Here is a 24,199-nt window from a genome sequence, read left to right on the forward strand (position 1 = left end):
GTCCTCTGCACCTACCAACTGATGCACTGGGCCAGGGAGAGCTCCGTCTCGATGGAGATGAGCTGTGAGGAGCTGGTGGCTGGGCGGATCAGGTTGTTGTAACGGGTTTCATTCAGAGGGTCATCCATCAGCTTCTGTTCTGCATGGGCCATTCCGCAGTCCCCTGGCTAAACACACAGACATGCTGGACCCTTGAGCAGCTGTCCCCCACTGCAGCTGACAGCTACAAAGTGGGAACTGAGAGGGCCAGGGAGCACAGTCACCCCGAGGGCTGGCTGAAGCAGTGAAGGCGCTGGCGGGCCTGGCTCTCCCTGGGAACCTCCAATGACACTCATGACAGAGCTCAGTTACCTCCTCCCATGCCACACCTCTTCCTCCTCCTCCTCCCTCGATCAATGAACAGCATCCCATGCTCCACACATCTGATACAAAACTGGGTGTCTCTTCCAGACTCCTCCCTCGGTTCATTCAAGTGGCCACCAAGTCCTGTCTGTCCTCCCATCTCCACGGCTACAGCCATGTCCCTGCCTCCTCCGCCCTGTCCACCTCCTGGTCTCTCCACCCGCACTCTGCCCCCACCATCCATGTGCCATACAGTGGCAGACTGGTCTTTCTACAGCACACTGGACTAGGGCCCTTCCCTGCCCACAGCTCTCAGAGCTGGAAGTGGAGTTGAAACTCATGGTTTGACATTCAGAGCTCTTTCCCCCTCGGCACTGGCTTATCCAGAGCGCTCACAGTGTGGCGCAGGAGCCCCTGACTCAAGTGTGGGTTTGGTGCACAACTGGGTCATGGGCTTTCCCTAAGAAGAGACAGGACTGAGATGGGGGGATGTTCTGTTCAGAGTTACACCCACAGAGTGCAAGGTTTCTCGGAGACACCAAATGGAGGGTCCAGCTGGCAGGTGGCTCCTGGTCTGGAGCTTCAAGGAGAGGTCCCAGCTCTGAGCCACACTCAATAGCCAGCTGAAATGCAGCCTCCTGCAGGGAGCCCCTGGAGCTTCCACAGCCTCAGATCTGCCCCTCTGCATACCCCAGATCTCTTGCCAAGTGGCGTTTGGGACTTCGTGTCATCTCCCTCCCATGTCTGGGAGTAAAGGTGAGGTGCAGGGACTGGAGCTTGTATACTCTGGTGTCTTAAGGGAGAAAGTGTCAAGTGGAGTGGAAGCGGCTTGGAAAGACGGAGACTCAGAGGAGAGTGAAGGACACGTGACCAGGCGAGCCTGGGAGCAGGAAAAGAGATGAGCGTGAGCAGAGGAAACTGCTGGGGCAGGGGAGCGGATGGGAGGATCAGGGTATGAGGGGGCTGGAGAGGTGGGAGTGGGGATGCTGGCGAGGGGCTTCCTGGCTCGCCAGGCTCAGGAGTCGGTTACATCCTCCCTCAAGGGTCAGCTCACCTGGTCGCCCCAAAGGCCTCCCTCTTTGAGGTGAGACCAGAGGGCCCAGAGCACAGATGACCCAACTGAGCAGGACTGAGGTGGACTCAGGTGGGTGCTGGGCTGGACTCCTGGCCGTGGGGAGCAGCCGCCACCCTGCCTACTGCGTCCACTTTCCAACTTGCTGCCCATCTGAGGAGATGCAATATTGGGCACCTTGTGAAACATGCTCCTGGTGCACCTGCTGCCTGCTGCCCCTCCTGCAGAGTGCCCGGGCTCTCCAGAGGGGATTCCTGTGGAGGCTTGGCCTAGATTCTGAGTCCTGCCTCTCACACCCGGGGCTGCTACCCCAGAGGCCAGCTGCTTGAGTACCCTGGAAGCCTGTCTGTAGCCCAGGCTACAGCTGGGTCCATCCCACAGCCCTTCTTTAGTGCATCTATTTAGACTGACTGGTCATTTCATAGAGAGGGGTGTGTCTTGCCCCAGCCCATCTGGCATGTCTAAAGCAGCTGTGGAGTCAGAATCTGCAGCTCCCAGCCCCCAGCCCAGCAATAGTAGGAGAGGCTGGACCCCACATCTCTGAAGTCCCACCGGGCTGGTGCGAGCGGGCTGCTGAGTCCAGGGCTGCTCTGCAGGCTGTGGGGATCATGCGCCAGCTTTGAGCCCACCTGATGTGCTCAGGTTGCTCACCTTTGGGCCTGTCCTGCTTCTCAGGGATTCAGTTGACCCCGCGGGCCCCTCCCTCATCTTGACCACCAGCTATGGGCTCTGACTTAGAGGTTCGCAGAACCTTAGACCATTTGGCCCACCCCCTCCCCCATTTCTCAGCTGAGGAAACTGAGATCAAAGAGGGGAAGCAACTTTCTCCAGGACCCCCAGCAAGTAGAGGCAGAACCGGGTCTAGGAACCTCTTCTCGACAGAGGTTCTCCCTGTCCCCTGAGCCTTTTTTGGTGCCTCATTAACTTCCCTGTAAGGAGACTGCCCTGCCGAGGCTGGAAATGGTGTTGTCCAGGGCGGTGTGTGTCCGTGACTGTGCCTGTGTTTGTACTTGTGAGTGTGTATGGGGGTGGGGATGAGGGGTGGGAATAAACGGCAGGGATGCTGGGGCTGGAATGCACTCCGCCTCACCCCAAAAAGGGGCACAGAAGAGCCCAGCCAAACACAGCACATGCTTCCACTTTCCAATCTGCTGAATGACTCTGAGGCTGGATGGGCCCAGAAGACAAGGAACAGGCCTTTCCCCACAGATGACAGGGGGGCCCAGGATAAGCGGAAGCTTCTGCTGCAGCTTTGGGGGTCACATCCCAGCCTACGGGCTGACAGTTAAGCAGAGAATCCGCCTCTAGGGGTCAGTCATGATCTAGTGATTCTGATGAGGAGGGGGCCCCACCAGCCTCTGTCCAGGGTCTTGTCTGGGAAAAACTGCTCCCTGGCAGATACGGGCTAATATTTGAGAGGAAGCCGTAGCTGAAATTCTAAACTGTGTGTGTGTCCAGTTTGAAAAAGCATATCCAACTTAAACATTTATATTGAAAAAATGGAAAGCTATTTCCCTTGTTTTGGAATACAAACTACAGAAAGCAACAGTTTACAGAATCTTATTGGAAAGGTCACATTCTGCACCTGGAAAGGCACAGTGACTTTCACCTGGGGTGTATGTCCTTTACTGCAGAAGGAAAGATTAGTTTAGTGAAAGGCAGCTATGAATTCACCTTTTATAAAAAGCTTGCCATATACTACTAGTGCTTTTTCAATCATGTCAGAATCACCCGGATGCCTGGGTAAATGCAAATTCCCAGGCTTCATTCCCAGAGATTCTGGTCCTGTGAGCCTAGGGTGGGGCCCGGAAATCTCGATGGGGTGGTGCAGGCTGCCCCAGGACCACACCTAAGAAACACTGCAACTCCCCACACACTTCCAAGTCCCCAAATACGTAGGCAGGCATCTCATCTCCATAGAACAGGTAGGGAAATTGAGGTCCAGAGTGGGGAAAGAAACGGCACAGGGTCACCCAGCAAGTAGTAGCAGAGCCGCGACACACCCACTGCCTGCGGACACCATCTCTGATGACAGCTCCACCTCCCTACAGGAACCTTGCCTACCCCCACCCCTACCTCCTGCTGCCCCTATGGTGGGTCTCTGTCCAAGGAAGATGTAGCCCTGGTCCTCTAGGCTGACTGGGGCTCAGAGGAAAAGCTTGGCCCAGAGTGTAGGAGCTAGAAGGGTCCTTGGAATTCAGGTGGGGAAACTGAGGCCCAAAGAAGGCAGTCCTCAGATTTGAACTGTGTCTGGAGAAGGTCTGGGTCTCCTTCCTGAGCGGTAGGTTTGGCTTCCCCAGCCTGGCCCTCAGTTAAGCTGGCTGTCCAGGCCCGCCACACCTCGGGGTGGGTGACCAGAGGCGGCGGTGCCATAAAACACGTTTCCTGGGAGATCCACCCACAAACTCCAAAACATTCCAGGGCTGGTGATTTGGGCAAGCTCCCTTCCCTCTCAGCCTGGTTTCCCCATCTCTACAATAGCTGTGTTGGAGGAGACTTCTCTCTGAGACTGAGCTGCAGATGTTCTCCCGGGTGCCCACACCGCCCAGGTTGCCGGCTCCTCTGTGCCCACTCTTCAAGACAGTCACCTCTTAGGTGAGGAAGGTGCCTCAGCCCTATTAGGAACAGGAGCCAGTGCACCCCCAGCCTCCCAGACCACTAGGGATGACCTGGGCTGCCTGAAAAGCTGGTGCCATCCAGTGCCACTGCCCAGGACACAGACACCCACCAGGGACGGTGGCCCTGGCCATCTCAGTGGCTCTGAGAAGAGGCGGCCCTCACTTCAAACCTCGCAGAGCCACCCACACCTTCCCTCAGCCCAAAGAGGCTTTTAGGGAAATGAATCATCTCAAGTTCATACCCATGGGGTTGCTGAAACAAAAGACAGTGTGGGGTGAGCTGGCGCGAGGGAGGGCTGCTCGGTGCAGACTTTGCAGGGAGGGCACTTAGGAAAAGGGACTGCAATCTGAGAGGGTGAGTAGCTCAGGGTTAAGGAGAGGAGACAGAGCTGGAGTGATCTGGCCTCATCGTCCTCCTTGGGCCTCCCAGCCTGGGCTCAGATGATTGAAGGCAGCAAGCACCTCCTTTTCCTGACCAGGGAGTTCTCGCCACGTTTTGGAATCGGTACCATTCCCTTGGGGGCTGGGGGGCAGCCCCCACCTTCCGACCTGGCTAGAACTGCTGCCTCCATTCTGGATCCAAAAGAACCTCTAGTAGCTTCTCCATCTCCCTCTAAGGCCAGCCCCCCGCTGCCCCCGTGAGGGCCCCAATAGCAAATCTGACAACTGGAGGAACAAGGCAGGAAGGGCAGGGTCTGAGGGAGTGACCACCTTCAAAGGGTAGCTCGGCCACCTTCTCTCCAGGACTCTCAGGCTTGCTTTCATATCGCTCCCTCAACATCCTTTTGCTATAATCTGGCATGTAGACAGACAGATGGTCTTTAAAAGAAACAACGCTGTTGACACGGAGCAGACATCCCCTTTGGGATGGTTTGGAGAAGTTAGGGTTGAGGGCATCCTCTCCTCTGCAAACTGCAGCAGTAATAGATGAAATATATAAAGTAAATAAAGGCCATGTGCGGTGGCTCACGCCTGTAATCCCAATACTTTGGGAGGCCAAGGTAGGCGGATCACCTGAGGTCAGGAGTTGGAGACCAGCCTGGCCAACATAGTGAAACCCTATCTCAACTAAAAATATAAAAATTAGCCTGGCGTGGTGGTGCACACCTGTAGTCCCAGCTACTCAGGAGGCTGAGGCAGGAGAATCACTTGAACCCGGGAGGCAGAGCTGGCAGTGAACCGAGATCCTGCCACTGCATTCCAGCCTGGGCGACAGAGTGAGACTCTAGCTCAAAAAATTAAAATTAAAATTAAAAATTAAAAAGACATGCCCAGGCTGGAAAATAAGTTAATAATCTCCATGAACGAAAGGCAGAAAAGAAATGCAAAGTAGTTGGAGACTGAAGAGCCTGGACCCTGCTGGGCTTTGGAAACCAAAGACAATGCCAGGTCTTTTGGGATAAAGGGACCAAATGACTCCTAGCTGGAAGCTGGGAACTTGGGTGTACCCCAGTAACTGAAAGGATGTTGGCCAGGAGTGGTGGCTTATGCCTATAATCCCAGCACTTTGAGAGGCTGAGGTGGGTGGATCACCTGAACTCAGGAGTTGGAGACCAGCCTGGCCAACTCCTGGCCCACCCAACAGGGTGAAACCCCGTCTCTACTAAAAACACAAAAAAGTTAGCCAGGTGTGGTGGCGGGTGCCTGTAAACCCAGCTACTCGGGAGGCTGAGGCAGGAGAATCACTTGAACCCAGGAGGCGGAGGTTGCAGTGAGCTGAGATCATGCCACTGCACTCCAGCCTTGGCAACAAGAATGAGACTCCATCTCAAAAAAAAGAAAGGATGCTGGAGGGTGGGGGAGTCTGCTGCTGATCCGTGGTCTGTATCCCTGGCTTTATGGGATGTATACCTCCCCAATGTCCCCAGGACAGGAGCTTGCAAATGTTGTACATCCTGGAGGCCACTGCAAAACTGTTAAAGTCAGTCTAGCAAAGGTGATAGGATGAAATAGGTTTTTATAAAAATTTGACTTTTTTTTAAATAAAAGTAAAAGAAGAGCGATCTAATTATCTATCGAGAATAATATAATCTTGGTACGAAACCGGAACAAGGATGTACAAGAACAGTTCATGGTAGAACAGTCTGAATGACGAGTCTTTGTCACAGGGAGAGGGCACAGGGCAGTGCTTAGTGCTCGGCCTCTGGAGCCAGGCAATCCGGATTTGTACTCCTGCTGCCACTGCTTATCTTCCCTGTGACCTCAGGGAAAATGACTTGCCTTCACTGTGCCTTAACTTCCTCATAGATAAAGGGGGAAATAACCTTTACAATAAGCCTTCTAGGATGAAATGAAATAACTCAAGGAAACTAACTTAACAATACCCAGAACATAGAAAAAAGATGTTAGCTATTATTAACTTTTAAGAACATGAATTCCAAAATTTTAAATAAAATAATACCAAGTCAAATACAGCAATGTACACACACACACAAATAATGCATCATCGTGAATTAGGTTTTATTACAATAATGCAAGGGCACAGTCAACATCAGATAATGCACTATTAGCATGCTAGCATATATATATATATTTTTAGACAAGGTCTCACTGCCACCCAGGCTGGAGTGCAGTGTTAAGATCTTGGCTCACTGCAACCTCCACCTCCCTGGCTCAAGCAATCCTACCCCCAAGCCTTCCAAAGCGCTGGAATTGCAGGAGTGCATGACCACACTGGCCCTATCTCCCTTAGTGTATAGCAACTATCATATTTACTGGTAAATTTTTAGAAGCAATTTTCATCAAAGTTAGCATGTAGACAAGGGTACCTTCTATCACTGTCTTTATTGAACATGGCACTGGAGGTCCTAGGCAATGTGTTAGGCTAATACATATGAAATGGCCATTTTTTTAAGGTTAGGAGATGCCGGGCACTGTGGCTCACGCCTGTAATCCCAGCACTTTGGGAGGCCAAGGCAGGTGGATCACGTGAGGTTAGGAGTTTGAGACCAGTCTGGCCAACATGGCAAAACCCCGTCTCCACTAAAAATACAAAAATTAGCTGGGTGTGGTTGCACACACCTGTAATCCCAGCTACTTGGGAGGCTGAGGCAGGAGAATTGTTCAAGAACTGAGGCACCTTGAACCTGGGAGGTGGAGGTTGCAGTGAGCGGAGATTGTGCCACTGCACTCCAGCCTGGGAGACAGAGTGAGACTCCACCTCAAAAAAAAAAAAAAAAAAAAAAAAAAAAGGAAAAGAAATCAGCCAGGCTCCGTGGCTCACGCTTGTACTCCCAGCACTTTGGGAGGCTGAAGCAGGCAGATCATCTGAGGTTAGGAGTTAGAGACCAGCCTGGTCAAAATGGTGAAACCCCATCTCTACTAAAAACAAAATAAAACAAAGCAAAAAAAAGAACACACATGCACACACACACAGATTAGCTGGGTGTGGTGGGTTACTCAGGAGGCTGAGGCAGGAGAATCTCTTGAACCTGTGAGGTGGAGGCTGCAGTGAGCCGAGATGATGCCACTGCACTGCACTTCATTTCAACCCAGTGACAAAGCGAGACTGTCTCAAAAAAAAAAAAAAAAAAAAACAAGAAACGAAGGAAATAAAATTTTTTAATTGGAAAGAAAATAACTACCTGTATTTGCAGACCGTATGATTGTCTATACAGAAAATCCAGAAGAATATACAGGGATGCACTTGAGTCTGGGTGACAGAGCAAGACTCCATCTCAAAAAAAAAAAAAAGACAGTATTTTGAGAGTAGACTACTGCTTTTTATTTTCACTTAATGTTCACAAGCCTTAAGTGTAGGCTGCCCAGTCAACTTTTGTTGTGTGGGGTGCTGCTCTTCTCTAGTACCCAGGAAAGATGAGAACTGTGCCTCAAGGAGCCAGAAACCACGATCTTTTTTCATGAGTCTTGCTCACCTTTTGGGTGATATCCGATGAAGCTGGTGTCTGGCCTGTGGTGGTCACACCCAGGACCCTTGGCTTAGGCTCAGTATCTGGTGTGGCAAATCACTCAGTATATGTCTTAATCTTTTTTCTCTTGCTTATAACAGAAGATCTGAAACTGGGTAACTTATAAAGAAAAGGAATACAGTTATGGAGGCTGAGAAGTCCAGGGTCAAAGGGCCTTCTTTTTTTTTTTTTTTTTTTTTTGAGACGGAGTCTCGCTCTGTCGCCCAGGCTGGAGTGCAGTGGCGCAATCTCGGCTCACTGCAAGCTCCGCCTCCCGGGTTCACGCCATTCTCCTGCCTCAGCCCCCCGAGTAGCTGGGACTACAGGCGCCCGCCACCGCGCCCGGCTAGTTTTTTGTATTTTTTAGTAGAGACGGGGTTTCACCGGGTTAGCCAGGATGGTCTCGATCTCCTGACCTCGTGATCCGCCCGTCTCGGCCTCCCAAAGTGCTGGGATTACAGGCTTGAGCCACCGCGCCCGGCCAAGCAAAACCATTATTATTAAAGAAGTAGAAGTAGAGAACTAGGTTTTTTGTGACTGTTGAAATCATGAAACAGGAATCTTGAGTTCTTCAATTACCTCGTTTAAGTATAAAACCGAACATGCTAGGAATAGAAGGGTTATAATAGTCCCACTGAATGTGAGGGGTTGGGGGAGTTCACTTTGCAATTAGCCTGTGGTCATCTGACACTTTTACAATGAATTATTAACTTTATAGCAATTATTATGGTGGTGCTGCAAGTTTAAAGTTGTTTCTCATTGATATTTTGAAGTTACTGGTATGTTTTACATGATATGAATTCATTATCATTTTAGGTCTGTTTTTTCTTTCACTTAAAGAAATCTCTGGTTAAATAGCAGGGCAAGGTCATATTCCCAGGAATATTATATTCTGATATAATAATTGAATTATTCCTTCACATTTGATTTATTGGGAATGTGGTTAATATGTGCTTGGAGATCAGATGGCATTTTTATTCTGCAAAAACCATTTATGATTCCTACCAGATTTTGTTAATGAATGCCACTCAGGTAGCAACAGCAAATTGCCCTGATGCCACCGTGAAGCTGGAGAACTGAAAAGATTCGAATTTAAATTCTTCCTGGCTGCCTTGGCAATCCAAGGTGGTAGCCAAAGGAGAATGCATACAGTTTCATTTGAATCTTTGAGTAGATCCAGTAGATGCGGGAAGCATTTGGTGACCACGAGAGTTGAAAATTAAATATGTAGTGCAACAGCTTGTGCCTGCTCTAGACGTCAGTTTCATTTCTCTCGCAGAAGTCAATAGCCAGTTCGGAAGTTTTTGAGGATGGACTTGGAGTTCTAGTGTATTAATGAATTAGGCTAATTCTAGACGTGAAATGATGGTAAACAGTACATGTAGGAGCCTCTACTCACAGTTGTGTATGTAATGTGGTTCAGAAAAATGCTGTCAAGCAAATATTTGATTTTACAGATATTATTACCTAGAATGAGGTGAAAGGACAAGGATTTTTTTTTTAAGTGTGGCGTAAGTTAAAATAGTAAGAAGCAGTAGTAGCATAATTCCCGGCCATGCCTGGAAGGTGAGTGCTGACGATGGACGTTGGAACAGACCTGGATGCATCTCTGGCATCCGGGTCAGGAGGCAGCGAGCCTGTTGCTTCCTAGTTCTGGGGTTTTTTTGTGTGTTTTGTTTTTTTCCATGTCTTAATAAACAAACAAAAAGCCCTCTTAGCCATTTAGAATAAGCATTTGGGTCCTAGGGGAGCAGAGAGAGAAGTATGAAATGTACTTTTTCTCTTCAGTAGAGTTAAAATTGCTGTCAATTTTTTCAATATGATTTGTCAGAATAAACCTTTAACATATTATATGTAAATGAAAGAAAAAAAAGTCCCTACAATCCAAATGGATATTTGGATAATTTTATGAAGTCTATATTAACACTTTAGTTCTTTTTTATCAGCCCACAGTAAAGTCCCATATCCATGAAGCAGTTGCTGCCCTTTCCTCACTAGCCCCAGCCCCAGCAATCCCCAGTCTGCATCCTATCTTTGTGGATTTGCCTATTTTGGATATTTGATATAAATGGAGCCTTACAACATGCAGCCTTTCATTTCTGACTTCTTTCATTTAGCATCATGTTTTCAAGACTGGCATTTGTTAGTGCTTCGTTTCTTTCTTACGGTTGTATGGTTTTCCATTGTGTGTATGTACTCCAGTTTATCTGTTCATCCGTTGATGGGCGTTCAGGCTGTTTCCATCTTTTGACTGCTAATTGTGCTGTGCACATGTATCTGTTTGAGTACTTGATTTTAATTCTCTTGGTTTTACACCCAGGAGTGCTTGCTGGGTCAGATGGTAATTCTCTGTGTAGCTTTTTTTTTCTTTTTTTTTCTTTTTTTTTTTTTTGAGATGGAGTCTCGCTCGATCCCCCAGGCTGGAGTGCAGTGGTGCCATCTCAGCTCACTGCAAGCTCCTCCTCCCAGGTTTACGCCATTCTCCTGCCTCAGCCTCCCGAGTAGCTGGGACTACAGGCGCCCACCACCATGCCTGGCTAATTTTTTGTATTTTTAGTAGAGATGGGGTTTCACCATGTTAGCCAGGATGGTCTCGATCTCCTGACCTCATGATCCGCTTGCCTCGGCCTCCCAAAGTACTGGGATTACAGGCGTGAGCCACCACACCCAGCCTTCTCTGTTTAGCTTTTTGAGGAACTGCCTGCCAAGCTTGTTGCCATTGTGGCTACATCATTTTACAGCCCCATCAACAATGCACAGGTGTTCCAGTTTCTCCATCCTTGCCAGCACTTGTTATCACTTGCTGTTTTCTTTTAACAAAAATTGTAGCCATCCTAGGGGGGAATAGTTTAGTTCGCTACAGAAGTAAATACTAAGGGAATTAAATTTTAAATTTTGCATGTTATAGGTAATGGTTACTGTAGCTCCTAAAATGCACATCACATTCTTCCTTTGGTAGGCGCTGGAACCATCTGGTGCTGCTACTTTTAATTTTGCTTGTGGAATGTTTCTTTGTAGCTGAAGCTTTGGTGATGAGAAACTGGGAATACCTTCATTTGCCTTTAGTGTTTTGTCCTGTGCTATATATCAAGCTTCATAGTTTGATGTTGTTTAACTTATTTCCTAAGCAAAAAACAGCGGAAGAAGAAAATTCAGAATACACAGAAATTCAGATGATGGATTCCCTCTTTTTAAAATTGGATGCCCTCTCAAACTGCCACTTTATCCCTAAACCAGTATGTGTGTTAACAGTTCATTGTGTAGCTAGAGCAGGGTGACCTTAATAGCTTTGAGCCTTTCGGATAGCTCTTTACTTTGTTTCAGGATACAAACCTGCAGTAGTTCCCTATAAATTCCAAGGCAGGGTCTCCATAAGGAAAACTCACTTCTGGTCCCATGACAGTTCTGGCTCTACCCAGATCTTCAGTGGGCCCTGCCAGACCTCAGCCATAGCACAGGGGCCCCTTTCCCCCCTCACTCTCTCAGTGTTCTGTTGCATTTTTATTGTATAATGGGTTTGGAGACATATGGATATCTATAGCCAGCATTTATTGAGTATCTGCTATGTGTTATACGAGGCCCTTTACATACATTAACACTTAATGCACACAACACAGAGGCAGGTACTATATTTTCCATTTTGCAAGTGAGAAAATCAAAGTTTAGGGGGTGGGAGGGTGAGAACTAACTCTGAGTCCATGCTCTTTCCACTGCACGGTGTTCCCTCACCAGGCCCAACCCTCTCACATGCTCCTCCCCTGTCCGTTTGATTGTTACCCCGACTTGGCTCAATCCCTATCTACTCCTTGGAGCCTCATCTCCTACTCACCACCTTCTTTGAACCCATAAAACATGCTTGTACCATCCTTTGGTCCTTGCTCACCTGTTGCCCTTTGGTGCCTGTGTTGTTGTCTGAAATGTAATGTCATGGATTAAGAACTAGTCTAGAAGTCAGAAGCTGAGTTGAGTTCTGCTCCTAACTAGTTTTGTCATACAGACAATCGCTTCACATTCCATCTGTACAGAAGAGGTCATCTCCAAGCTCCTTTCTGATTAGTTGATGGGTAGGTGATTTTTTTCTGTGCAAATATTTTGTCTTCTCAGACAGTAAGCTTTTATTACTGTTTTATTGTTTATGTGTATGGATGTTTTTAATCCAGTTGTAATTCCATGCAAGTAAGTTCTTGATGGCAGGAGCCATCTTTAGATTCCCAAAGTGCTAAATGTAAAATAAACAGGTGAAGAGATGAGTAGAATTTCTCAGCTCTTCTTGTCCAGCAGGTCTTACTGATGTGAAGGACACGGGCCCTTTCTGGGCCTTACTTGTGTGATCGGGCTCTTCCAGCCCATTTGATCTCCCAGGCTTGCTACCCACAGCCCCACTGATCTTCCAATTCCTGAAGCAGGCCAAGTCCCTTGCTCCTTCTTGCTGTGCTCTTCCCCTGGCCCAGTAGGCTGCACTTCCTTTTTTGCATGGCTGGCTCCTTTGTTTGCCCAGGCTAGACGCCTTCCCCTCCTCACAGATGTTCCCTGGCTCCTTACCTAGGGTCGAACGCCCCTTCCCACCTCGATGTATGTGTCACCACCGGCTCGTTTTCCTCATAGGTGCATTGCTCATTTGCAGTCATTGGCTGGTTGTTCATTGCTCTCTACTTCAGGCAGCACAAAGTGCATCTACTGTTCCACTCTGTCCCTCACACTAGCCGGGATCTAATGCAGGGAAACCCTTAGACATTCGTTGGAGTATTGGAAAGTGAAGGAGAAGTAAATGTATTTGTGTCTATGTGCCCCAAATGAAAAGCCTTTCTTTTTTCCACCATAAGAAACGTGGAATTGCTAGTGTAGGTTCTCCTTGATACTACCTTTTTCATGTTCAGCTTGGTATTTTACACACCATCTCTGTAAACTCCATTTACCAATCACAGCCATCATTTTTTGTGGCTTTTTGGACTCTCATTTTCTTTCTTTCTTTCTTTTTTTTTTTTAATTTTTGAGACAGAGTCTCGCTCTGTCACCCAGGCTGGAGTGCAATGGCGCACTCTCGGCTCACTGCAATCTCTGCCTCCCGGGTTCAAGTGATTCTCCTGCCTCAGCCTCCCAAGTAGCTGGGGCTACAGGCACGCACCATCACGCCCAGCTAATTTTTGTACTTTTAGTTGAGACAGGGTTTCACCATGTTGGCCAGGATGGTCTCGATCTCTTGACCTCGTGATCCGCCCACCTCAGCCTCCCAAAGTGCTAGGATTTCAGGTGTGAACCACTGCACCCAGCCCATTTTCTCCATATTTCTCTTTAAATGCTAGAAGGGAACACAGTGTTCTTAATAACTGTTTCACTGGTGGTCCAGTGGAAGAAGTGATTTCTTTCACACACTCATTTTTCTCTCACTTGGAATCCAGGATCCTATTGTGTTTATGGCTTGTTTTCGTTCTTTGTGAAGTTTCCTTGAGCAAATAAGTCCATGGACAGGACGGCGATAAGGAAGAAAGAGCGCTACTGCAACTGTAATATATAGTCGCCGTTTTAATCCCAGGATCAGGATGAAACCTGTTTTAACGACTGAATTTCTCAGGCAGTTCTTTAAAAAAAAAGACAAAAAACTGAAGCAGATGGTCCTTCAATTAACATTGCATTCTTTCCCCCCTTTGTAATTGATAGCTTTGATTTATTTTGATACCGTTTTAGTTTTTCAAAATAGTTCAATATGATTTCATACTGATGTTTATAGAGATGTTCTCAGTAGCCGAAAGATGAGAAATTTATCAGGAGCCTCTATTTGACTCTTGTTCTCATAAACATCTTTCCTTGCATCTTTTTCCATATACTTCTTAGAGCTAGCTTTTTTCTGTGAGCAAAGTCAAGATAATAGTAACAGAAATCAATAAATCTTACCAAACAGTATTCGTGGTTGTTTGAGAATGTCCACATGCATGGCAGATAGGAATAGTTAAGGAAGAGATGGAAGAACTGGTGTTTGAAGATGGTGGAAATGTAACAGTGTAGAAATACATGCGAGTGGAATAGTTTTGAGACAGAAAACCCTATAATACCCAGGTCTTATGGGATCCTGAAGCTGCCTGTGCCGCCTCTCAGCACTGCCATCATGCCAGTCTGCTTAGGACTTTGGCTGTCACCATATCTAACATTTTAAATAATCTCCACTAGGTTTGCTGACTTGCAAGCAAGTGAAAAAAAGATAATCTTGGCCGGGCATGGTGGCTCAGGCCTGTAATCCCAGCACTTTGGGAGGCCGAGGCGGTGGATCACCAGGTCAAGAGTTCAAGACCAGCCTGGCCAAAATGGTGAACCCCGTCTCTACTAAAAATACAAAAAGTAGCTAGGTGTGGCGGCAGGCACTTGTAATCCCAGCTACTCAGGACGCTGAGGCAGGAGAATCACTTGAACCTGGGTGGCAGAGGTTGCAGTGAGCCGAGATCGTATCACTGCACTCCAGCCTGGGTGATAGAGTGAGACTCCATCTCAATAATAATAATAATAAAAGATAATCTCCATAAAGTATTTTATATATTATACTTTAAGTTACTAGGTTCACAATTCACACATTTTGTGTTAGAGCCCTTTCTGACTTCCCATTGACTGTATTATGTTTTTCTAGCCTATACCAGAAATTAAAGTTGTATCAAATCTGCCCTCCATGACCGTGGAGGAAGTGAGCGTTAGTGATGTAGTTCACCTGGCCCCAGAGGAGATCAAGGTAAGAAGTCAGTGTTAGGCTGCAATGAACCAAGATTGTGTCACTGCACTCCAGCCTGGCGACAGAGCAAGACTTTGTCTCAAAAAAAAAAAAGAAAAAAAAAAAAAAAAAAAAAAAAGCCAGTGTTGAAACCTTAGGTGTCTGTTACAAGTTAGTTGATTATAGCCAGAGTCCATGTATTTAATGTCATTTCCCTTGCATTTGTAGTTTTTCTTCCAATGTATCTCTGCAGTTTCTGAGTATAAACTAATAATGTTATAATATTCAAACACTGGTCTCCAGTATTCTGGTTTTATTATGAGGTACAGGTTTGAGAGTTACTATAAAAGCAGTTTTTAAATAGCTAGTATCGATATCTTGTTATAATCCAATCCGAATACTAGCAATGATATCAGGTTTAAAGCAAATTGCTTGCATTGCGTACATACTAGCAATACTTTAATATCAGCATTTCCCGCTTATTTTATCCATGTGATGGTGATTAGTAATGGAATCTGGGTCTAGAATCGAGCATTTGGTTATCTGAAGAGGTTGGATATATCAACTGCAGCAGTCCCTGCCATGAGAACATCAAAGGCCTTGCGTTACACATTAATAATGGTTTCTGCCAGGTGTTCACCCTCCTGGCTGGCTTAGCAGCCGGGCCTTCCTTTTTGCTCCTCATTGCCTTGCTATGCCTACACTCACCCCTTCTGTTGGAGCCTCTGCTGTCTCAGTGCAGGTGACAGCCCTGGCAGGATAGGCTGGTAGTTGACGAGAAAAGAGAGAACATTGATCCTCATTGGAGAGATGTTTCCCTTCCTTTCCACTGTTCGTCCGTCTCTGGGCCCTCTGTCCTCAGTCCAGTTGCTGTCATTAGCAGCTCAGAGCTGAGGCTGCCTCTGGCATGTCCCAGAAGCCTATTAAAATCTAAATGCTGTGGAGAGCTTGCTTCTCTTGAGCTGTTAGCTTGAGAACCCAGCTCTCCGTGCTACCTTTGCGAATTAGTTTGGGAACTAAACTGTCACTATAAGAGTCTGTGCTGTCAAAGATGCATTCCAGGTTGTGAAGTGCTGTGTTACCAAAGCTCACTGGAATGCAGGTGGGGTTTGCTCTGTGTCTTCATGCATTTGGCCATAGACATAGCAGCCCATTCACTAGCTACTGTGCAGTTTCTTCCACTCCAGTTTCGCGAAGTTGTTGAAAAAGTCGAATATCAGCCGGGTGCAGTGGCTCACACCTGTAATCCCAGCACTTTGAGAGGCCGAGGCGGGTGGATCATGAGTTCAGGAGATGGAGACCATCCTGGCTAACACGGCGAAACCCCGTCTCTACTAAAAATACAAAAAATTACCCCGGCATAGTGGCGGGCGCCTGTAGTCCCAGCTACTCGGGAGGCTGAGGCAGGAGAATGGCGTGAACCCGGGAGGCGGAGCTTGCAGTGAGCTGAGATCGCGCCACCGCACTCCAGCCTGGGCGACCAAGCGAGACTCTGTTTCAAAAAAAAAAGAAAAAAAAAAAGTCAAATATGTTGGTGGTTATTTTTTAATAGGAGAAAAATAAAGCTGGAAATATAAAAACAGCTCCTGAAAAAACAGCTACAGACAAAAAACGAGAGCGGAGGAAAAATAAATACTAAAAGCATATGAAAATAAACGAGAAGGAGAAGCGGAGAAAACTGCTTGAAAAGAGCAGTCCAGATCAAGCAGGGAAATACACAAAGCACTAGCTTTGGAAAAGTTAGACAGCTGACCAAAACTGGCAAAGCTTCCTTCAGAAAGGTGAGGACAAGGGAAAGAAAACTGCTCAAGGGGACCTTTGAGGGGACAGTATTGGGTGACTGGAATGTCTGAGCCAGACACCAGCCCACCTGCAGGATGGAGACGCATGCTACTGACTGGCGGGAACCACAGCCTTAAACGTTCTGGAGTTTTTCGGGTAGGGTCCTCCCAATCACCTGGGTCCTGGCAGCAGCTTTTCTTCCACTCCCTTTTCGCTTAAATTATAGAAACACTGTAGCAGTATAAAATGTATAGAATGCCTCTATGCTGACTGATTTAGTTTTCTGTAATTCTAGTCTTTTTTCATACTTATAGTTGTGTACATTGTTGTAATAATAATGACGTACTAATACATTTTTGGCTTTTTTTCACTTAATAGTACATTTTACAGCATAAGCGTGTATTATTTTTAATTGCAGGATGAAGGTACAGACAAGGCCTTAAAGTCCTCTCAAGCATTCTTTTCTAAATTACAAGATCAAGTAAAAACGCAAATCAGTGATGCAAAGAAAACAGAAAAAAAGAAGATAAAGACAGGATATTTCCGCTCATAAATTAAAGCTGTAATATATTTTGAACATAATGTCAATATTAATGTGTAAGCTCATATTTTATCATCGTTCTGTTTTATAATAAAATGATTGAGAACCGTTCTTTGCATCAGTGGCCGATATTTGAGAATTCCATGGTGTGAAAAGACAAACCCCAAACTATTTACAAAGCCCGGCTGGTTTTCACCGCGTGTGAAGCAGGACCTGGCTCCCCAGGCCCTTCCTGTTCAGGCGCTGCCCTGCTGCTCTGCTCTTGCCATGGCCCGGGCCTGTGTGAAAGCCAGGCCAGCTTGCCCATGTGGGATGGTGAGTAAGCACTGGCCTGCAGGCTGGGAAGAGGACAGAGCTAGCCAACCCCCTCACGACAGCAGAGGCCCCCACTCTCTGGGGTCTTGATTTCCTTCTCCCACTGCCCTACCATTTCACAAAACAATAGCATTTTTATGCCTGTGCCTTACTTCTTTCTCCTTTGGCAAATGATCTCACGTCACCTGAACAAAGGCTTAGTGTAGGCTATAAAGCACTATCCACAATCAGATGCAGAGGACAGCTATGATGAAGTGAATCTAGAAGCAGTAGAAGCTCAATACAGCCAGGGATGTAGACTGCAGTCTGTAGAATGTTCTGTGACCACCAAGTGCTCATTGTTTCAATCTAAAATGTTACCTGGAATGAGGTAGGCAATCAATACATTCTTGTTAATGAACTCCCTATTTATGTCTTTATTCTCTTCAGATTGCTCATTTATTTACCTACTCATTCAATGTATATTTAATTACACAAGCTAGCCACTGCTGCAGGCAGCGGCAATGTTATAGTAAAGGCAACAAACACAACCGGCTGATCTCAAGAAGCTTGCATTCTAGGTCATTCATGGTGGGCTGGAACACGCTGGTGTCAGTGCTTCAGGGCTGATTGTTAAATTTTCAGCTGTTAGGCCTGGCAGGGTGGCTCACGCCTATAATCCCAGCACTTTGGGAGGCTGAGGCGGGCGGATCACGAGGTCAGGAGATCGAGACCATCCTGGCTAACACAGCGAAACCCTGTCTCTACTAAAAATACAAAAAATTAGCCGGACGTGGTGGTAGGTGCCTGTGCTCCCAGCTACTCCGGAGGCTGAGGCAGGAAAATGACGTGAACCCGGGCGGTGGAGCTTGCAGTGAGCCGAGATCGCGCCACTGCACTCCAGCCTGGGCGACAGAGACAGAACGAGACTCCGTCTAAAAAATAGTAATAATAATTTCAGCTGTTAAACACAGCCATTATTAAAAGTTAAATAAATCATATAACTTTACAAATAAATTACATTAAAAACAGAAGTTATAAATACTCAAGACGCATCACTTCCTAATCGCTACCTTTTATTTCTTGGTTCTTGATTATTTCAAGGGTATCAGATAACCGGTGATTAGTACTATCTTTTGGAAAACCCAGCTCAGCGGTTTTCCAACTGAAACTCCCTCTCTCTGATTGGCAGGAGTCAGCCGAAGTAGAGTTCCACGTGTTGGTTGCAGAAGTCGCCCGCCTTCTCCCAGGGGGCTGTTTGCTCGCTTTGACACTGACTGCTCCCCCAACAAACAAGTTTAGCCTGCTCGCCCTTCCCACCGACTGGGGAGAGAAGTCTCAGAGTGCACCGCAGCACAGAAGGCGTGCGGGGACGCACAGGCGCCTGCCTCTGCCGGTGGGAAAGGAAGGAGGTGGCTGGGTTTCCGCTCCAAGGCTCAGCCCGCCTGGGCCACCTACCGTATGGGAGCCTTTAAACGTGGAAAGGAAAGGAGATCGATCACTCGAGCCTCCACTTGCCAAGCCTGTGGAAGCGAGACGCGGGGATCGGCTGGGAATGTCTGGAAGCGCCGGCGCGCGGAGCCAGGTGGGAGGTGCGCGGTGGCGGCGCGGGGATCTTGGGCGACAGGGCACCGAGGGAAGGAGGACGCGAGGGCAGCCGGGCTTGAGGGAGCAGGGAGGGTGGCTCGGGCTCAGTCGCGTGGCCCCAGGTGCGCGGCCTTGGCCCTGCAGCGCCCACCGTGCTGGCCGGGGCCTCGGCTCCGCAGCAGAGGCCGCGGTGGTGGCTGCCGGCGCGGGCGCAGCTGCCTGGGGCTGGGGCGTTTCATCTGCGCGGGCCTGTGGGGCGGGCATCACCCTGGGCCACGCGCTGATATTCTCCATCACACTCAGAAAAAGTTACTCATACGGTGGTCTTATAAAGGGTCTGAAGTGGCCAAATTGTCCCTTTTTAGAAACGGATAGTTTTAGGTCTTAAAGATGTCCTAGGAATTAGCCTTACAAGCCCGGCTATGTCATTTTATGGTAAGGGACACTAAGATCGCGTACAGAGCTTGTCGGAGGGGCTTGGGCTTCTGTCTCACGCTCAGGGTTGTCTCTTCATTCCAGGAGACCTTGCTCTTCCACGTTTCAGAGTTCATTTTTCCCCTTGTTGAATTCATAGAAGTGTTTTAATTCATATGTTTCTTCTTGTAGGAAGAAGAAATTGTCTAGACGAATAACATGAGGTCATATAGAATCCCACTTTTGGTGATTGCAAGTCAAGAAAGTAAAAGTAAACCATTGCTATCTTTCACCTTAAATATCCTGTGTTTTATTGCTCAGAATATCCAGTTTTTCTAATACTCGTGATGTCAGAAGGGAAACCTCCTGACAAAAAAAGGCCTCGTAGAAGCTTATCCATCAGCAAGAATAAGAAAAAAGCATCTAATTCTATTATTTCGTGTTTTAACAATGTACCACCTGCTAAACTTGCCTGCCCCGTTTGCAGTAAAATGGTGCCTAGATATGACTTAAACCGGCACCTTGATGAAATGTGTGCTAACAATGACTTCGTTCAAGTGGATCCAGGGCAGGTGGGCTTAATAAATTCAAATGTGTCTACAGTAGATTTAACCAGTGTTAACTTAGAAGATGTAACACCAAAGAAGTCACCACCACCAAAGACAAATTTAACCCCTGGCCAAAGCGATTCAGCAAAAATGGACGTAAAGCAGAAGACCAGTCCCTACTTTAAAAGTAAGGATGGTGTGGTGTGCAAAAATCAAGATAAGCTGAGAAATCGTAGTGTGAAAGTCATTTGTTTGGGAAGCCTAGCATCTAAATTGTCCAGAAAATATGTAAAGGCTAAAAAATCAATAGATAAGGATGAAGAATTTGCCGGTTCTAGTCCACAGAGTTCCAGATCCACAGTTGTTAAGAGCCTGGTTGATAACTCTTCAGAAATTGAGGACGAGGATCAAATGTTGGAGAACAGTTCTCAAAAAGAAAACGTGTTTGTATGTGATTCTCTGAAGGAAGAGCGTATTCCCGAACATATGATAAGGGGAAGTAAAATAATGGAAGCCGAAAACCAAAAGGCTACCCAGGAATGTGAGAAATCAGCCCTCAGCCCTGGCTTCTCAGATAATGCAATCATGTTATTTTCACCAGATTTCACTCTTGGGAATACATTAAAGTCTACTTCAGAAGACAGTCTTGTAAAGCAAGAGTGTATCAAAGGAGTGGTTGAAAAACGTGAGGCATGTCCTGAAGAAGTAAAAATGACTGTTGCTTCAGAAGCTAAAATGCAGCTGTCAGATTCAGAGGCAAAATCTCATAGTTCTGCAGATGATGCTTCTGCATGGAGTAACATCCAAGAACCTCCTTTGCAGGATAACAGTTGCTTAAACAATGATATCCCTTGCAGCATTCCTTTGGAGCAGGGGTCAAGCTGCAATGGTCCTGGTCAAACAACTGGTCATCCTTACTACCTTCGGAGTTTCCTTGTGGTGCTGAAAACCGTACTTGAGAATGAAGATGATATGATGCTCTTTGATGAACAGGAGAAGGGAATCGTAACTCAATTTTATCAGTTATCAGGTATCTTACGCACGTGTTTGTTTTCAAGTGTTCATTCCCCTTTTGCTGCTCTGATTGGGGCATGGTGTGATGGGCAGTAATCTAGTGATCGCAAGGAGTCACTGTGGTGGTGTGAGTACCCTGTGGGAGTGTTGATGGTAGTCGGAGCATACTCGAAGGTTTTATTGAGAGGGATGCATGGAAAAGAGACAAGATTTTGTCCCAGGTGATGTTTACTCCTGCTGAACTTTGGTTACATTGGAAGCAGCTGTTTTTCGTTTATAGGTACATTTGTTAGTTATAAAACCACCTTTTCCAGCTTAAAAAAACAATACAATGTGACTTAGAAAAGCATAGTTTGCATTTTGAGCATGTAATCAGGCTTCCCATTAGGTTGTTTAGTTGTTCCTCAAAGATGAAAGTAGAATAAAATACAATACAGGAAAAAAAAAACTAACCTCAGCATGTTTTCTTTCTCCTAACAACATTTTAGATTCCTGGACTGTGCCTTTTAAAGACAGGGTGTGGAGGAAATGGAAACTTTCAAGCTGAAATTGGTACATTACAAATATTAGTCTATGCCTCAAGTCCTTGGCAGCCAGGGGTGGCTCCAAGCCAGTAGTGCAGGTTTGTAGTAAAAGCCACCCTTGTGTCCTTACAGTGTTATTCAGAGGGCCATGATGGCTCTGTGGAACCATGTCCCTGAGGGCAGGAAAAAACTTACGTGGTGGTCTCACTGTCCTTTAGTAAAATGCAGCCATGTGTGACTCCTCAGTAGATTAAAAAAGAGAAAAATCCTAAACATTACTATTAATGTTTAAGAGAAGGATTTTCGTTTTAAATTCGCACAGTGGAATTATGGTATTCCTTGTGTTACTTTTTAACAATAATTCTTTGGGCACAGCTGTGTGTAGTATCCACTTGCATCTCTACTTCTGCTGTTCTCACCAGAAGATGGACATAATAGCACATCGGCTTTTCTATCCAAACTAGTCACAGATCTTTGGTTGGGTGCTGATTGCATTCCTGTGAGTATTTCAGTGATTGGTGGTTCTGTGCTTCCATGTAATTGAGAAATAGGAACAGTTTTCCTAGTGCAAGTCCTGCATATGCATGTGTCTTGCACTCAGTGGAGAATCATGTACAATCTGTTGGTGTGTAGAAATAATTACTGCTAATTGTTTTTGCCTTTTTATTTTTTTATTTTTAAGTTCTTTTAGAGACAGGGTTTCCGTCTGTCACCCAGGCTGGAGTGCAGTGGTGTAATCATAGCTCACTGTGACCTTGAACTCTTGGTCCCAAGCGATCCTCCTGCCTCAACCTTCCAAAGCACTGGGATTACAAGCATGAGCCATAGGCTGGGCGTGGTGGCTCACTCCTGTAATCCCAGCACTTTGGGAGGCCGAGGTGGGTAGATGGCCAGAGGTCAGGAGTTCGAGACTAGCCTGACCAACATGGTGAAACCCTGTCTCTACTAAACATACAAAAATTAGCCGGCGTGGTGGCGGGCACCTGTAATCCCAGCTATTTGGGAAGTTGATACAGGAGAATTGCTTGAACCCGGGAGGCAGAAGTTGCAGTGAACTGAGACTGCACCATTGCACTCCAGCCTGGGCAACAAGAGCAAAACTCCATCTCAAAAACAAAGAAAGAAACAAACAAACAAAAAAACCACCAGCATGAGCCATCATGACAGGTCAATTTTGCCTTTTTAAAGAAGAAAGGAAAATAAATGTTGGAAATTTTCAAAATACAATTAAACCATTTTAGAGTTGGCCGAAATTTAAAGATAATCTGGGTAATAGGGAGATTGAAACCAAACAGGTTAATTAGGAAGCTTGGTCAAGATTGCTGGGTTAGAGATGACTGCCCTACTGAAGCTAGACATTTTTTTTTTGGAAAATTATTTCAGATTATTTTCAATTAAATCAGAATAATGCATATTAAGCTAAGAGTGGAGAACAAAATAAGAATTCTGGTTAGGGCTTTTCTGAGGGAGTAGAAATGTTGATGGCTAGAAAAGGGGGAACTTGATTTTAGAAGTTTTAAAATGACCAATAATTGGTACCAAATTTTTAAATGTACTTTCAAAATGGTTTATACCATAAAATGATGGCCTTATACATGCGGTAAGCGTATGTGTATTTCTTTTTTTTTTTTTTTGAGACGGAGTCTCGCTCTGTCGCCCAGGCTGGAGTGCAGTGGCGCAATCTCGGCTCACTGCAAGCTCCGCCTCCCGGGTTCACGCCATTCTCCTGCCTCAGCCTCCCGAGTAGCTGGGACTACAGGCGCCCGCCACTGCGCCCGGTTAATTTTTTTCTATTTTTTAGTAGAGACGGGGTTTCACCATGGTCTCGATCTCCTGACCTTGTGATCCGCCCGCCTCGGCCTCCCAAAGTGCTGGGATTACAGGCGTGAGCCACCGCGCCCGGCCGCGTATGTGTATTTCTAAATAGTACATTTACTCACCTTAGGTTTGAAAGGTAAATGTAGTGATTTTCAACGTTTTTCTTAACTTTATTGCAGTTACTGGTCAGAAGTTATATGTAAGGCTCTTTCAACGTAAATTAAGCTGGATTAAGATGACTAAATTAGAATATGAAGAGATTGCCTCAGACTTAACACCTGTGATTGAAGAATTGAAGAATGCAGGCTTTCTACAGACAGGTATGACTAGTAGAAGGAAATGTGAAATGAAAATATGATCTGAAGAACTGAGCTTCTGCAGAATGGTGGCAATATTATTATGGTGCCCTCCCCTGGGTGGTGCCTGGTAACTTGCTATTTTTTAATTGAATTTTTAATCTTAGGATAACAAATTATTCATGTAATGCTAAAGCCTTTCTTAGCCTGAGTTAAGAATACTAGAATAATGGAAGGTGGTCTGCTGCTGTTTTCTTGACTGTGGCAGGTTTAGAATGAAAGTCACCTAGAGATAGACGTGGGTGTGTGCCACGGAAGAAGTACATCCTGGCCGGGCACAGTGGCTCATGCCTGTAATCCCAGCACTTTGGGAGGCCAAAGCAGGTGGATCACGTGAGGTTGGGAGTTCGAGACCAGCCTGACCAACATGGAGAAACTGTGTCTCTACTAAAAATACAAAATTAGCCAGGTGTGGTGGCGCATGCCTGTAATCCCAGCTGCTTGGGAGGCTGCGGCAGGAGAATCACTTGAACCCGGGAGGCGAGTTCAAGTTGTGGTGAGCCGAGATTGCACCGTTGCACTCCAGCCCGGGCAACCAGAGTGAAACTCCGTCTCAAAAAAAAAAAAAATACATCCCTTCTTGGCACTCTCCTTCCAGCAAGAACTTGACTCATCTTAGTCAGAGTCCTCATCTTTATGATAGAATAAAGCTGGTTGTTTGAAACCAGTATTGCCTCGGAGTACTTC

General features: G+C 46.4%; 1 protein-coding gene and 1 pseudogene across 4 annotated transcripts in view; one reads left to right on the top strand and one right to left on the bottom strand.

Annotated features, from left to right (window-relative positions):
* Positions 1-954: 954 nt before the first annotated feature.
* On the bottom strand, positions 955-2,122 carry LOC103246113 (uncharacterized; annotated as a pseudogene).
* A 16,422-nt stretch (positions 2,123-18,544) lies between these two features.
* FAN1 (FANCD2 and FANCI associated nuclease 1) overlaps positions 18,545-24,199 on the top strand; it is a 46,050-nt gene continuing 40,395 nt past the window's right edge. For 2 of the 4 annotated variants that reach the window (XM_008017199.3, XM_008017203.3), the window contains exons 1-3: positions 18,852-19,273; positions 19,445-20,830; positions 23,336-23,476. In XM_008017199.3, coding sequence (XP_008015390.3) covers positions 19,600-20,830; positions 23,336-23,476 — 1,372 coding nt within the window. In that variant the 5' untranslated portion in view covers positions 18,852-19,273; positions 19,445-19,599. The other 2 variants (XM_008017201.3, XM_038009780.2) reach the window with 2 other exon arrangements.

Source organism: Chlorocebus sabaeus, chromosome 26, assembly GCF_047675955.1.
Source record: "Chlorocebus sabaeus isolate Y175 chromosome 26, mChlSab1.0.hap1, whole genome shotgun sequence".
Lineage (NCBI taxonomy): Eukaryota > Metazoa > Chordata > Mammalia > Primates > Cercopithecidae > Chlorocebus > Chlorocebus sabaeus.